Below are 15,821 nucleotides of genomic sequence, written 5' to 3' on the forward strand. Positions count from 1 at the left end.
TCAATGTGAATCGTCCATGGTGAATTGAAGGGCGAAATTGCGTTTTCTCTCTAAATTCATTCGGTCAGAGATTTGAATTAGGTTAGCCTGTTCAGTACGAAGAGACCGCTTCAACTCCTGCAGCTTCCAGCTAGCCTCTATTTGCTTCTCTGCTATCTGTTTCTGCAGAGCGGCTATTCGCCTGTTCAAAATATTGTAATCCGCCCCCAGTGGATTCCCTGCCTCGTAGACTTGATCGCATGTCACTGCTTTGCTGTCCTGTTGCACCATGTCCGATGTCAACAGGCAAATCTTATCGTGAAGCTCTGCCAACTGCGTCAACGTCAGTGACTGCAAAGAAACAAACGTTGTTTTCATTGATAACACGTTGTATCGTAGCTTGCAACGTGCAGGATGATTTTTAAAGTAGGTTTTTGCGAGCTTTCTTCATTTTCACGTGGATAATCCAAAATTTCTGATCGTAGGAAAATTGGTCGTGTGAAAATTACTATTTGAAGATGATATAACATGGTGATGATGGTTTTGTAAATAATTATGTATTAATTGGAAATTATTTGATACATAAATAATTTATTTTTAGAACGTATAACTTTCCCCTTTATAATTATCTGTTTGATTTTGACCATTTAGTTTTGTTCAACAGAAGTAATCCTTTTTTTGCAAAACAGCTTTACAGAACGAGAAGAGAATCATCGAGTTTCTATCATCTGGAGAATCCAGTTGCCCGAAATGTCTTGTTCTCCCAAGTATTCTGTTAGATGGAATTCTACTACACTCCTTTAACATCCTCTGTCAAAGGAATGATTACTTTTATTACACGTCTCCGAATTGAATTCTTTCTTCGCGAATGTTCAATATACCGGGTGCAAAAAAGAAAGTATCTGAGATTTTAGGACCTTACAGATCTCATCGAGAGGAGTGAAAAATTCTTAGTTAACATGAATTCTAAAATTTAAAAAAATGGTACGAATGCTGGTTATTTGAAATTAAATTTGTCAAATTTTAAAACAAGCTCGAAGTTGGGTTTTTAAACATCTGATTTTACAGGGTGTTTATTAATTCGCGAACACAGAATGATTTATTAGATCTATCAGACTCGTTCATTTGTTAAGCTACATCATTAATCTTCATCAGACATCGTCGTTCACACGAGGTAACTAACGTCAATAATACAGTGCATGGATAATGCACGATTCAATAACGTATACGTATACCAGATTTGCGTGACGTTACAACTATTAATAGTGTACAAATGTAAGAAAAAGTGTGACGATGTTAGTATTTTTAAGAGTATTTGATAAATGCTATCTCGAGACTTACGCTCAGCCAGGAATCAGGATCGAAAGCTGTTGTTGGTACCTCACCAGAATCCTCTGCATCCTGTCAGGTTTAATATGAACGATGGTATATTAAAATAATAAAGTAAAATTTTTTGGTACGTATAAGTGTCGTTCTTTTTAATATTCTTACAATTTTGAATAAACATTTTTATTCAAATTTTAATGTTTAATTTTTTCTTTATTTTTCGTATTGAATTTACTCCTTAATTTTTGATATACTTCATATAAGACGATGAAAAGAAATATTATAGAAAGTTAATTTAACAAAATATTGATCTACAGCATAAGAAATTTAAAAAAACCTTGAATATATTTTTACCGAATATTATTATCGAATATATTGAAGGTTGCATTATAAAACGAAAAATACAAATATTTGGAAACGAATTTTATTTAAGTCACTGAAAATGACATTCTTAATTATTTTCTTCTTTCGATTAATACTATGATTAGTACATACCGCGGACTCTTTCAATAAGTTAGCAAGATTCTGTATCTCTTCTTCAGTTCGATGAATATTTTCAGACAATGCTTGAGACTTTTCAAACAAATCTGCTATATCTTTCCTCAGTTGTGGATCAATTTCCGGTTCTTCCAAGTTGTCCGCCATTTTAGGTTCCTCTCCTTTACCTTCTAAATAAGTAATGTAATCTCGAACGCGCAGCACACCTAATTTAAGTTAACATTACAAAAATTACTTCGACAACTAACCAAATTACCAAATCACATAACTCGTTAAAAAATTCGTCACAATAAAAATCAATATATAACACGATCTACTTAAAAAAAAAAAAGAACACTTAACCCCACTTTTCTGACATTAAAAAACTCGTAACCTTCTCGTTTTTCAATATATTTTTAATTTCCTGCCGGTTCAATTAACGTGATATTACGTCAGAATATTAATATACCCTGCATGTAGTGGGCATAGAATGTTAGCTGTATCCGCCGTGAACTTTGGCTCTCCGTTTAAAACCAACGATGGGGGAAGTGGCACGTGGTGAAAATATTCTTGAACTACAAACTTTCCCGCGGATATTTATTTTTACCACGTAACGAGAAAAATATATATATTTATAATTCTTAGCCGACGAAGTGATAAAACGCGCGCGTTTATAAATATTCACGGCCGTTGGTGGTTTCAAAGTAGCCGGATAATCGATTCTACAGTGGTACATTAACGTCATTCATCGGTATTAAAAGCTGAACGACTTATTTTTTTCTCGGATCATCCGTTCAAATTATCCCGCCAGCCGAGACCATTGACGGCTGTATTATTTACACCTAGGATCCGGAAAAATTTTTTTAAGTCGACGAAACTTATTCAGCCTGATCGGGCTGAACCACCAATTAAAAGTTCTGAATGGTCTTATTCAGTGTCTCGTTCATAAATAACGGTTACGAATTCTTGGGTTAAGAGAAGCAATAAAACGATAAGAATCAGTTTTCATACTTCTCTTCGTTCTTTTTTTTTTTTTGTTTCTTCTCTTTCCCCCGTTTTTTCTTTTTTTTTCCTTCCACTTACAAAGAATCTTTATACAGTTTTTACCTTCGTTCTGCCTTTCAAATTTTTTCCACAGTAATTCGTTCGCCTTAATGAAGTCGCCGCATTCATCCAGAATATCTTTGTCCATTTCCGTCTCCTTTGGCTCCAGCTTTCTCACTGCATTCATTTTCATTGACAGTATGTAATTACAGTTTCGTGAAAAGGAAATGGCGTAATAGCGTTTCAACAACAGACACACCACGGATTAGTACTTAGACGTTAAAAAGTATATTCTCATACTAATAGCATTGTGTAACACCTTCATTATGCGAATTCATTTAGCGAAATCATTTTAATAACGAGATAAGCGTGAGTTTTCATGCACGATATGATAGTTCTACCAATTTTTCACTTTTTCTAATTTGGAGAGATCATAATAATTTTTGCTTCAAATTCAATGTATAATTAATGACATTTATAACATGAGAAATATCATCGGTTGAATACCATTTTATTCATACCTAGGTGTCCATTTTTGAATAAACATACAGAGCAAAATTAAGAAAGGAAGTAAATTTGAAGTCGAAACAAAGTAAATAAAAAATCGCCGAGGAGAAAGTCATGTCAATGTATAAATTAGTGATATTTATATTGTAGAATAATAATATTTAATTATTTAATTATTTAAAATAAATGGATGAGTTCCGTTATATTCACACCTAAGAGTCAATTTTTTACTAAAAATATGAGTCAAACTAAAAAAAAACGAGAAGAAAAATTTCAAGTCAGAATAAAATCAATATCCGACTAAATTTCGCTTAAGGTAAATATCAAACACCGTCCATTAGCCATACCGTTTGAATTGACAAAGTGACTTCGTCGAATGACGTACAACGCTCTAAGCTGTCTAATTTGAATAACGAGTGTTTAAACAATCGAGACGCTACTGCGACAATTATCAGACCTGGGACGTCCTTCAGTTCGCTATTTTCTCTCCTCAAGTTTTCCAATTCCTTGCGCAACCTTTCGTTTTCCTCGTGGCAATCGTTCAACTGGCTCTTCAACTCTTCGTTCTCCTTCCTCGTCTTCTCTATATCGCCCCTCAACGACGCGTCGCGATCCTTCTGTTTCTCCCTCTCCTCCCTCGCTTTGCTTAATTCCGATTGTAAACCGTTGTAATCATTTTTCAGCTTATCCAAACCTTCCTTCAATTTCTTCGATTCGTTCTTCGCCTCGTTCAGCTCGTTCTCCAGTTTCGCGTTTCGCGCATTCAATCTATCCAACTCCTCTCTCAGCCTATCCAGCTCCCTCCTAGCGTCATCCAGCTCTCCCTTCAACGCTTCAGCCCCCTTCAACGTGTTCTCGAGATCGACAATTTTATCCTTCATATCGTTCAACCGATTCTCCGCGTCCGTCAGTTTGCTACTCGTCTCGGCTAACTGCGTCGCCAATTCCGCCTTCTCGTTCTTCAGATTCGCGTTTTCGCCCTCCAGTGCCTCCAGCTGCTTATTCAACTTCGCCCGCTCCCCTCTCAGCTTCTCATTCTCGTTCGACAGCGCCTCGTTTTCAGCCCGAGCCTTATCCAGCGCCGCTCTAAGAGCGGCTAGCTCTTCCTTCAGCTCGGCCAACTCCTTCATGGCCGCGTCCCTCACGGTTTTCTGTTTCTCCAGTTCGTTCCTAAGATTGCTCAGCTCTTCTCGAAGACGATAGAGTTCGTTAACCAACTCCTCCTTCTCGGATAACAGATCCGAAAGTTCGTTTTCCAGAGACTTCACCTTAGCCTCGCCGGCTGCAACCTGACTCTTCAGTTTAGCAGTCTCATCTTTCAGTAGATCGATTTCATTTTTCATCTTCTCCAGGTCTTTCCTCACTTCGTTCAGTTGTATCTGCAACTTGTCGTTTTCAGCTTTGCAGTTCTCCAGGTCTGTCTTCAGTTTTTCTGCAGTTGCCTTCTCCGCTGTCAAGTCAGATCTTAGTTTGTCTATTTCGAACTTCTGACCGTCGCCCTCGCCTCTCAGTTTGTCGTGCTCTTCTTCCAACCTTTTTCTGTCTTGTTGCAGGCTCGCGTTTTCCGCTTTTAAGGCGTTCAATTCGGCCTGAAGCTTGTCGTGCTCGTCCTTCAGGGTTTTTAAAGCGTTCAAATCAGACTTTAGCGCATTGTTGGCGTCCCTCAGTGCTGCGATCTCGTCTCTGCAACTGTTCAACTCGTTCGTCACTGCTGAGAGCTGTCTTCTTACATCGTCTATTTCGCCTTTGAATTTGCTATTCTCCGCTCTTAATTTTTCTAGCTCTTTCTTCAGAGCCTCCAATTCGGACTTCAAGTCAGCGATCTCCGAGTCGCCCTTTCCTTTCGCTGATTTTTCTAATTCCAGAGCTTTCTTTTGTTGCTCGAGCTGCGACGTTACGTCCGCGAGTTTCTTATCAGCTTCGGCTTTCTCGTTCTGTAGACGTCTCAGTTCTGCTTCTTGCTCTTTGTTCTTGGACTGTTGAAATTTGAAGTGAAATTTAATTGAGCAAACGCTGTTGGTGAAAATGTAATTTAATGTTTCAATTTTTCTGCGAAATATTCGGAAATGGTTTTGCTTACTTACGAATGTTAATTTTTAGAAATATTGTCTATTGTCTGCTATATTTTATCTGCGAAAAATTCGAATTTCTCTTGTATTTCACGATCAAAATTATTCTTTTTCTTCAAAATATTCAGAAATAGTTTTGCTAACTTACGAATGTTAATTATCAGAAATACTGTCGCATTTGGAACAGGCTTAGCAAATTGGGAGATGTTTTATATGTAAACAAATTCGAATTTCTCTTCTATTTTACTGCACATTTCACGATTAAAATTCTTATCATTCTAAAATACACTTTGCCTTCTGCACCATGAAACTAAAAAAAAACTCCTACAAACTAAACGTCAATTCTTTTACCTGGCATTCGCTCAAATCCTTCAGTGCCTTCTCAAGGTCAGCTTTCAGCTTATCCATCTCGATTTGGTGCTTGCAACTCTCCAATTTCCAGTGCTCCACGTCTGCCTCCAGTTTAGCAATCTTTGCCTTCAGTTCATCGATTAACTTCTTCAAATCAGCGTTTTCCGCCTTCACGTCCGCACATTCAGCCCGCAAACTTGATAATTCTTCATCCAGATCTAACAACTTTGCCTTAAGTTCCTGATTCTCCGCTTTCAAACTATCATTTTCCGCTCTTGCGCTGTCCAATTTCGCCGCCAAATCTTTCACTTTATCCTCCAGTATCATCACATCGTTCCTCATCTTCTGATTGTCGCTCGTTTCTTCGCCAATTTTTGCTTTCAAATCATTCGCCTCTTTCTCCAAAGCAGCGAAATCATTTCTCAGTTTATCGTTCTCACCTTGTAAACGTGAAACCAAAGGCTCCAACGAACGAATTTTACTCTCAGCTTCGTCCAGTTGAGCCTTGAATTTGCTCAATTCGTCGTTCAACGATTGCAATTGTCCACGCATGTTCTCAAGCTCAGCCTTCAACTTCTCGTTTTCGTCTCTGCACGCGTTCATTTCTCCTCTGAGCTTCTCGTTCTCGCTTCTCAGCTGATCCTGCTCCGTCTTCAGCTTCGCGTTCTCCGCGTTGCATTCGCTCAACTGCTCATTCAGTCGATCTCTCTCGTTCCTCAAAGCCAAATTTTCATTCTTCAAACCGTTCAATTCCACCTCCAAACTGTCTCCTTGACCCTTAGCCTCCTCCATTTTTGATTTTATCACCAAATTCTCCGATCTGAGCTCGCTGTTCTCAGTTTTCAGCTTCTCCATCTCGTCGACGCAAGTGTTCAGCTCCTTTTCCAAACTATCTATCTCAGCTTTTAATCGACGAATTTCGTTCTCAGCTCCCTCCAGTTCTCGCTTCAGACGATCCACTTCGCCGAGTAAATCAGCATTTTCGGACTTCATTTTTTCCAATTCTTTCCCGAGGTCCTCCAATTTTCGTTCCAATTCCAAGTTTTTAGCTTTCAGATCGGCATTCTCGTTCGTTAAACGATCCCGTTCGGACTTCAAACTCCCCAACTCCTGCTCCAGTCTCTCGACCTCGGACTTTTTACCCTGATCCGCCGCTCTTAACGCATCGCCAGCAGCTTTCAGCTCCTCCGCCTGCCTCCTCGTCTCCTCGAGATTGTCTTTTAATGACTTCACGTCTTCCTTCAGCGATTCGTTCTCGAGCCTGATCGCGTCGAGATTCTTCTGCAGGTTGTCCTTCTCCGATATCAGTTTGCCGATGTCACTTTTTAGACCCTCGTTCTCAGCCCTCGCCTGGTCCAGTTGCTTCCTCATGTTGTCGTTCTCGTTCGACAGAGCGTCGCGTTCCCTCGCAGTCTCGCTCAGTCGAGCCTCCAATCGGCCGATCTCTTCTTCGAGATCGTTCAACGCTCGCTTCATGTTGTCGTAATCGGACCTGAGAACGTCGTTCAGACCTTCGAGCTCTTTCAGCCTCTTCGTCATCTCGTCGTTCTCGTTCCTCAGATTGGCAAGCTGCTCCTTCAACTTCTCGTTCTCCTCCGTCAGTCTCTTCGACGCCTCCGCCGCCTCGCGAAGTTTATCGTTCTCCTCCCTCATGTCGTCCATTCGAGCCTTCAGATCCGAATTCTCCTTCCGCAACTTTTCCATCTCATCTCGGCTACCTTTCAGCTCCTCCTCCAAACCGTTCCTCGCCTTCTTCTCGTTCTCCAGCTCTCCGGTCAGCGTCCACACCTGTTCCTTCAGTTTTTCCAATTCTTGTAACAGTCCTTCCTTGTCGTTCTTCAAATTGGTCATCTCTGCTTTGAGATCGTCTATCGTTGCATTCGCGGATGAGAGTTGCTTTTCTAGGGCGAGTAGCTTCTCTGCGAGAGCGTCTTTGTCTAAACAACACTTCTCCAGCTCCGCGCTGCGATTTCTACACTGTTCCAGCTCGTTCTTCAGACTGTCCATTTGAGACTTGAGATCGGTGATCTCTTGGTTCAGGTGTGCTTCACGAGCTAACGCTTCGTTGTACCTGTCCTCGTCTTTACTCTTCTGTTCCAATATGTTGGTTAGCTGGTCCTCCTTATCTTTCAATGCTTCCCGCAGTTTAGCGAGCTCTGCCAACAACTCGTCTCTCTCGTTCTTCAGATCCTGCAATTGAGGCTTCAGGTTTTCCAGTTCGGACCTCAGGTCGTTCACCACGAGACCGTCTATTTCGCTCTGTCTTAGGCTGTCCAACAATTCTGCCATCTGAAAGGGAGTTGGGTTGTACTTTGGTAAAAGTTGAATCGTGCAAATGAGATCGGTTGATGTCTCTGATCGAGGAGATTAAATGGTAAACGATGAAGTGTCGACAAAAAAATTTATCTTTTCAGTGAAGAAGGATGTAAATTCCATGCTTGATAGAGTAATAAACGCTGCAAATGCTAGAATTCTTTATTTTAACTTTCAGAGCTAAAATAGCGAGTGTCAACTTCGCTGTGGTTGAAAGAAACAAAAATGGCTGCAATCTTCACAACTATTTATTTTCCCTTTAAATCTATAAATATGACAAAGCTGAAATTTCATAGTATTCGTATGACAAACAGTGTAAGTGCTAAAAAGAACAATTTTAAAAATGTTCTCTTACCACCATAGATAAAGAAAACAATTAAGTGACCTATTTTACGTCGCCCAAAAAACAATTCAAACTTCTCCATTTCTACTTTACTTCGCGTATCTTCCTCCAGCAAAAAAAGAAAAAGAAGAGAAAAGCTTTAAACACTGATTACGTGCACATTTTACATCCCTTCTACGACAACTACTCTTCCTACTTCTACGAATCTTTCGAAGGAGCATTTCAACATATATCACACAAGAGAAAAATCAGTTCAGCGAGACAGAAGTCGGCTCCATTAGTTGGATTAAACAAGTTCACCCGTCTCGCAGTTTCGAACCGACTTGATACCTTGTCATCTTTCTTCTTCAGTTCCGCTTTCAGTGCCTCGAGCTGGTCCAGCAGATCTCTCTGGTCGCCCGCCCCTTTCAATTCCTTACGCAGCGAATCGATCAGATTGTCCTTCTCCTCCAGCTGTCTCCTCAAATCCGTCGCGATCTCCTCGCAGTTGTTCAATTTTTCCAACAGCTCCGAGAGATCCATGTACTCGGGCACGGTGGTTGTCTCGGCTGCTCTCAGCACCGACACCGGAAGAGCTTGTTTCTCTTCGAATTTGGCCAACGCGGCACGCAACTCGGCCATCTCGGCCTGCAAACGCTCGTTCTCCAGTCGAAGGTGGTCGCAATCCTTGGAAAGATCTGTCAGAGTTTCGATCGATCTTTCCACTACTTTCGAAACTTGCTTGTCCGCTGTTTGGCCACCTTTCATCAGTTCACGCAGCTTCGCCCTTAGACGATAGATCGCCGGGCAGCTAACGTCCTCCTCGGTCTGCGCCAACTTCAACTTCAAATGAGATATCATGTCTCGCTGTCTGTCGAGAATAGAGAAGTTTCTTTGGCACTGTTGATAGATCGAAGTGATGGAAGGTTTTACGACGAGAAGGTTTCGTTGTTGTAAGTGTTTTCTTCTCTGGAATCGTTTGACTGATTTTTGAATTTTTTGTGGGGAATGTTAAGGGTTGATGGGTCTAGTTTAAGTGTGAAGTAACTGTAAATCGATGGTTTTTGTTTCGATTTTATTTCGTCGGTTCTTTAGAATTGATTGATTAATTTTAGAATTTATGTGTGGGGAATATTAAAAGTTGATTGTTGGTAATTTCTTTTTTATCGTCTTTTGTATATTATTCTAGTAATTTTAGAATTATATTAATACTCAGAAAATAAGTATTGTATAAATTCTGCCATGTAGCTGCAGTTATTTTATTTTCAAATTAAAAAATAATATAAATAAAAGGCAGGAATTTTAAGCAGTGAATATTTGTCTATCTGAGAAGTTCAGCTTTGGTAACAAAGAATAAATTAAACTGTAAGTGATATCTAATTATTAATTACATAGCAGTACAGTTACTTAATTTGATATATTATTATCTCGCAGCATCATAATAACGAGATATCGATCTGCATAGGCGATGAATGGAACTATTTGAAACATAATTCCATCTTTGTCACTAAGTACCCCAAAATACTTCCATAATGAATAAAACTATTTAACAACCGCGCTATTATTTTTCATTTGTTCCCAGCTTCGTTAAAATTCCGAAGCACAGATGAAAAATAAAAAGTCGAAAATTATATGAAATATCAATGAATAATAACAAAATAAGACGAATTCCCTCTCTCAAAAACATATGGCAGTTTCGAGTCGACAAAATCGTCAAAAATTTATTGGAAAAAAGGTACCAAATGTATTTCTACGCCTAACATATACAAAAATTCTTAGAAAAATTTTTATTCGCGATTCTTTCATCGATTTCGAATCACGTCAATTTTTCAACGCTCGTTTACTCCTCCCTAACACGCGAAATCTCACTTTTACCATCGACGATTCGTTCTTGGGAAGAAGAAGAAAAAAAAAGAAGAAGAAATAGTCAAATGAGGTCTGCGTTTACGAAACAGGAAAAGTTGTGAACAGTACTCTTTCTTTTCAAGCGCGAAACGCTCTCTGAGATGTTTCATCTTTTCCCTGAGGAAGTGAATCGTGACTCCAGGATCGTCGCAGCAATCTCGTTCACCGAGAGTTTCCTCCAGATCCCTCACTTTATCTTCAAGCGCCGCGTTTGCATTTTGCAACCTTTCGATTTCTTCCCGGGAGTGCACTAGCAACGGATCAGGCCTCAATATCTCATCCGCATTTACACCTACACAAAAACATGTAATCTTTAGAAACATTCGGAACAGAGCACGTGCGCGAGATACCATTCAAAAGGGGGAAACAACGTTCTGGATTTTAAAGGGGAATATCCCTAAAGTGAGAATGTCCCTCTCTAGTTCGAGGAACAACGTTCGGTTGTTATTACAGAATTTAGTAGGAGAATCTAGGGGTGAATCATAAGTAACGTGTAAACTTTGATGATAAATAAATGAGATGGTAACATAAGTGTACCATCGTATAGATTATTTAGTCGACGGAAAAATTTGGAGGGACCCAAACGGGAATCGAACCCGGGACCTTGGGATTAGCAAGCCGACGTTTTGCCCACTACGCCAATTAGTTCAGTTTTAGTTTAGTTTTTATTTGTATCTTAAGTGCTTCTGCATATTACATAGTTAATTTAGATATAATATTGTTCTTAAGTTTTGGGTTGCGTTGCCTGTCCGGAGACATTTGGCGCATGTCCTGTGTTTTTTTCGCTTTTCTACTCCTTCTCTATTCTCCCTTGTCGGTTTCCTATTTGGGTATGGAGGCCCCGATACCGTATTATTATTAATTTTCACTCTCGTGGCTATGAAAAGGACTTGGTTCACTTGATACGAATGTATCTTTCTTATTTATAAATCTAATTTATTAAAAAATAATTGCATACCTATTACCTATATACACTACCGGCCAAATGTTTGGAATCACTGTGCATTGCAAGTTGCACAAAACTTTCCCAAAATGGCTAGCATTTATAATAATTTTCTAACGAATTTTCTATCATTCAAATCAACCGAAATGAGGTAAAGTGCTATTGACCTCCACAATATCAATTTCAAATTAATAAAGAATTAGTAGCAGATTCAATATTAACATAAATTGGCAGGTGATTCCAAACTTTCGGCCGGTAGTGTATGTATAAGATTAGGTTATTGTATAAATTATTTATGGCTGGTATTTGTCACCATTTTATATAATTTAAGGTAAGATGAGCACTTTTATAGAGATTAATAAGAATACTACAGAGATTTCTTTGTACTGAGAAAATGCAAAATGAAAATTCAAGGATCGTAAACTAGAACAATTTTATAAGAATATTAAGAACTTTTTATAGATCTTTTGATACTTTATTGTGGACGTTGTGAAAAAGTTAGAACCATTAAATTGATAGATTTCTTCAATTCACAAGCACTTTCAGACTTTTGCTGTTACAATACATGATGCACTTAGTTTTTAGAAACTTTGTACTTTTACTAAACTTATTTTATTTCAACGATATACCGTTTCTTATATTAAGACGAATTTAATAGAACAATGTGATCTTTCAAAGTTGAGAATTTAATGCAAACTAATTGTACATTGTTGGCGTATTATTTGAAAATTATTCAACGTTAGAATTAAAACTAGAATTTATAATTTTTCACCCTGTGTCACTTTTGCCCCAGCTCTATTTAAATAAGTTAATATTGTCCCTTTATGTGAAAAATATCTTCACTAGTCTGGAATAATGAAGGGAGAAGAAATGTTTCCTCTCTGGATATATTTGCGCGTGTTTATCTTTGCATAGAGCACTCTTTTACATCACGTCAAACGAACACCGCGTTCATTTTCTCTATTTAGTTATATTCCAGCATTTTCCCATGGTGAACGCAAATTTTCAATCGTTCCATACAAAAATTAAAAATACAAAGGTTAATACAGAAGGTACTGCGACGTATATTTAAAAAAAATTTCAAGTTTAATAATAATAATAATTTTCTTTTTAAAAAATTTCACGCAATATGAATTAAACATCTTCTAAGTCACACAAAATCAAATTGTTCAGTATATTATTTTCCATAGAACTTCTTTCTTTTCAAAAATATTATAACACATACACTACCGGCCAAAAGTTTGGAATCACCTCCCAATTTCGGTGGTTCGGAACCCACCTTAAACAGTAGGTCCCCGGCTAATGACCAACAGCAGTCGATGCCGGTAAATTAAAGACAACAACAACAACAACCTCCCAATTTTCATCAGTACTGAACCTGCTGCTAATTTTTCATAGACTTGATATTGATATTGTGGAGATAAATAGCAATTTATCTCATATCGATTGATTTGAATAATACAAAATTCGTTAAAAAATTCTTAAAGCTGCTGACTTTTTTCTGCGAATTTTTGTGTAACTTACAATGCACAGTGATTCCAAACTTTTGGCCGGTAGTGTATATAATAAAAACATTCTCTCAGCACAAATATACTAAAGTAAATATGTTACTAGATATAAATTATGCAAGTAATCAAAAAACGCCCTTACAAGTGTCAAAGTGAAAAGAATAAAGACAAACATATATCCAACTAATATAAAACACTGTACACTATTCAAACCTGAAAAATTCAATTCCAATTGTACAACAGTCCAACACACTCGCGTTAAAATATAAAATACCCGTTTATTTCATCAACGACAGACGAAATATTTCCAAACTAATCAAATTGAGCCGAGACACCCGGTACGTATAACTCCTCGCGTTTCGTCTTTTTCCAGTGCTAACTGCACGGAACGCTACTCTTTTCGATCGAACGGCTAATTCGTAGCGGGGGGTAAAGGAACGTAGACGAAAGGGTATCCGTTCAGAATTCCAATTAATCAATTTCGCAGGAGCCAACTGGCAGACGAGGCAGAGTCGAAGAGAGACAGAGATAGAGAGAGAGAGAGAGAGGATACGAAATATCATACATCGATACCGAATGTCTGGAGGGCTTGTTTCAGAGACCTATTTTCGCTCTCGAGCTGAAGTCGTTCCATTCGCCACTTCTTCATCTGACACTTCATTACGCTGAGCTTCCTCAGGGCAAACGAGAGGTCGTAGAGCTCTGATTCATTGGAATTGTCACTGAAGGGGTTGTAACTGCAGCAACAGCACGGCTCGTTCGGCGGATTGATCGATTTTGGTGACGACGATACGTCGCATCCGCATCGGCACACCTCCATTATTCAAGTAATCTTTTAACGTTCTCTCTGTAATTAGAAAACGCCTCGTTTCTGGCCACCGGACGACAATTTTAACGTCGGACTACGCTTGGTCGCGAAGAAACGACGAAGCGGAGGATTGGAAGGGGAGAGAATTAATTTTGAAAACTGGAGAGTTCGATTTCACGAGATACGTTTGTCCGTGGAAAAATTGCACTTTTCGAACGTTGGATTTTAATACGAGGAGTAAAATGTTTGACTTTTTTATGGGATGAAATTTATGAATGAAAAAGCTGATATTTTAATACCTGAAATAATAGAATGAATTTTATTCGTGCGACTAACGAGCAAAATTGTATTTGACGTTGATAGAAGTATTCAGTTTATTTCAAGTGTATGACATAATTGCAAAAGGAAGGGAAAATTTTTGTAATAGGAGTAAATTAAGAATAGTTAATTAACAGCTGTTCAATTTCTTACTTTACAAGCTAAAAAGTCTACCAAACTCATTTCAATTTACTATAATCTGCTTGCTCCAATGAAACAAAATTTTTTTAGTAAACCACCTACTTAACAAGAATTTAGCACGACCATCACACTGATTTCTTACCAATTCTCCCAGACATTAAAAATCACAATTTATCTCAGCCTAAAATACTCGTTCCCAACGAAAATTACACCTAACCTAAAAACAAACCAAACACAAAAATCAAACACTTTCAAAAGCAACAAAAAAGAAAAGAAATAAACCTTTCCACGAATGAAATACATAATAAAATTAACTACTTCGCAAGAAAAGGATACAACGACAAAAAAAAAGCTATAAACCCGTATCAAAGGCTATTATCAGTCGCACGTTACAAGACTCGCTACTTTCAAGCGAATATCAAAGCACGACATTCTTCGATCGTAAGAATTCAGTTCTTACCTTGCTCCTCGATCCTCTGGATCTCGTCCTTTTTTTCCCCCCCCTCCCAGTTAGATCATATTTTACAGGTTATCCGGGACGTAATTATTTTTCTGCTATGTATTTTTCCCCTTTTTTTTTCTCTGTCCCAGCCTGCCTCCAGTGTCACCGAACCACCGACGTAAGTGAATTATGATCGTAAACCGATTACAGACAGTTCAGCGCACCTAAGCGCGAAACTGCCCCCCGAGCACCAGGTAAAACATAAAACATTTAGCCTGGATGTACGAGGTTGGGATGATGTATTTCACCACGGCAGTCACACTTTTCCTGCCACACGACCGCGGTCATCGATGAAGATCGATAATCTGATTTAACGTCAGACCGTTCTATTTTATTGGGTCGCGTAATAAATTCGTTCGAATTTCGAGGACGTTCACGTAGATACGCGATTTTTTTGTTTTTTTCGCCCGCGCGCGATTATTTATCGCGGTCTCGCGTGTGAACGTTCGGTGTGTGCAGAACAGCGTACAAAACTGGAATTTACGACGGCCTTCCTCTTTGTTTTCTATAATTTCTCGATTAAAGATTGTCATCGAGAACGGTACAAAATATTTTTTCTATGCGATTGGCCTGGTTTACTACGGTTCGAATAAGCAGAATAGAAGCACAAAGGGAGTTAGAATGACTTGCTACGGTTTTAAATGTTTTATTCGGATGCGAGATTACGATCGAGAATGATCGCGAAATATTTTTTCGCTAGAGTAAGGGTTTACTGTCACTTCGATACGGAAAGTAGAAGTTTGAAATAATTATCTCTGTTCGGGTCGCGTAATGTTCGATGCTTAATTGCCGAACCGGTACGCGAGTTTAATCACACCTTGATTTATTCAGTGTGAAATGCTAGGAACTAGTTTTATTTGCAACAGAGTGATACTTGAGGTGATGTCGCCACGAGACTATCAAAATACTAATTTTCGTAAGACCAACTGCCAAGACTTCCAAAAAAGGACGCGCTTCTGCCTCGTTTCCTTAGTTTTATCCGCTCGGCCAGTTGCTGATTGGTGGCCGATTTCTTCTGGGGGTTGTAGATGGTGACTCCTCATTGGAGGAGGTTGTTTAGGTGGGACGCAGCTCTTTCCAAGGGAAGGGGATTGTTGCTTAACATTAGAAAACCCCCATTTTTGGGTTTTTCCCAAGGGTTGCTGCGTGACTTCCCACCGCGCACGCGACCTCTCCACGAGGGGTACGGTACGCGCGAGAGGACCGATACCTCGGTCTGGCGGTCAAGTGTAATTGAACAAGTTTATGACGATAATCCGCCAAACCGAGGGTTCGTCGCGATTTCTTGCGAGGCAACAATCTCTTCGA

The 15,821-nt window shown here is 39.0% G+C and overlaps 1 protein-coding gene across 1 annotated transcript; it reads right to left on the reverse strand.

Moving 5' to 3' along the window:
• Window positions 1–13,564, reverse strand: LOC108575322 (myosin-2 heavy chain-like). The gene is made up of 10 exons (XM_017938088.1): window positions 13,310–13,564; window positions 10,363–10,604; window positions 8,733–9,259; window positions 7,662–8,035; window positions 5,754–7,514; window positions 3,791–5,309; window positions 2,890–3,003; window positions 1,801–2,009; window positions 1,321–1,359; window positions 1–330 (listed from the first exon to the last, which is right to left on the reverse strand). The coding sequence occupies exons 1-10, from the start codon at window positions 13,562–13,564 to the stop codon at window positions 1–3; spliced, it is 5,370 nt and encodes a 1,789-aa protein (XP_017793577.1).
• Between the last annotated feature and the right edge of the window lie 2,257 nt (window positions 13,565–15,821).

The sequence above is a fragment of the Habropoda laboriosa genome, unplaced genomic scaffold, assembly GCF_001263275.1.
Source record: "Habropoda laboriosa isolate 0110345459 unplaced genomic scaffold, ASM126327v1 scaffold143, whole genome shotgun sequence".
In the NCBI taxonomy this organism is placed as follows: Eukaryota; Metazoa; Arthropoda; class Insecta; order Hymenoptera; family Apidae; genus Habropoda; species Habropoda laboriosa.

Bases quoted from the DNA above. Each gene is read 5' to 3' on its own strand.
- LOC108575322 (XM_017938088.1), bottom strand. From the start codon at position 13,564: ATGGAGGTGTGCCGATGCGGATGCGACGTATCGTCGTCACCAAAATCG. The intron at 10,605-13,309 runs GTATGATATTTC...ATGTTTCTAAAG, and splicing joins TCCAGACATTCGGTATCGAT to ATTACATGTTTTTGTGTAGG. The intron at 9,260-10,362 runs GTACTGTTCACA...TATTCTCGACAG, and splicing joins TTCGCGCTTGAAAAGAAAGA to ACAGCGAGACATGATATCTC.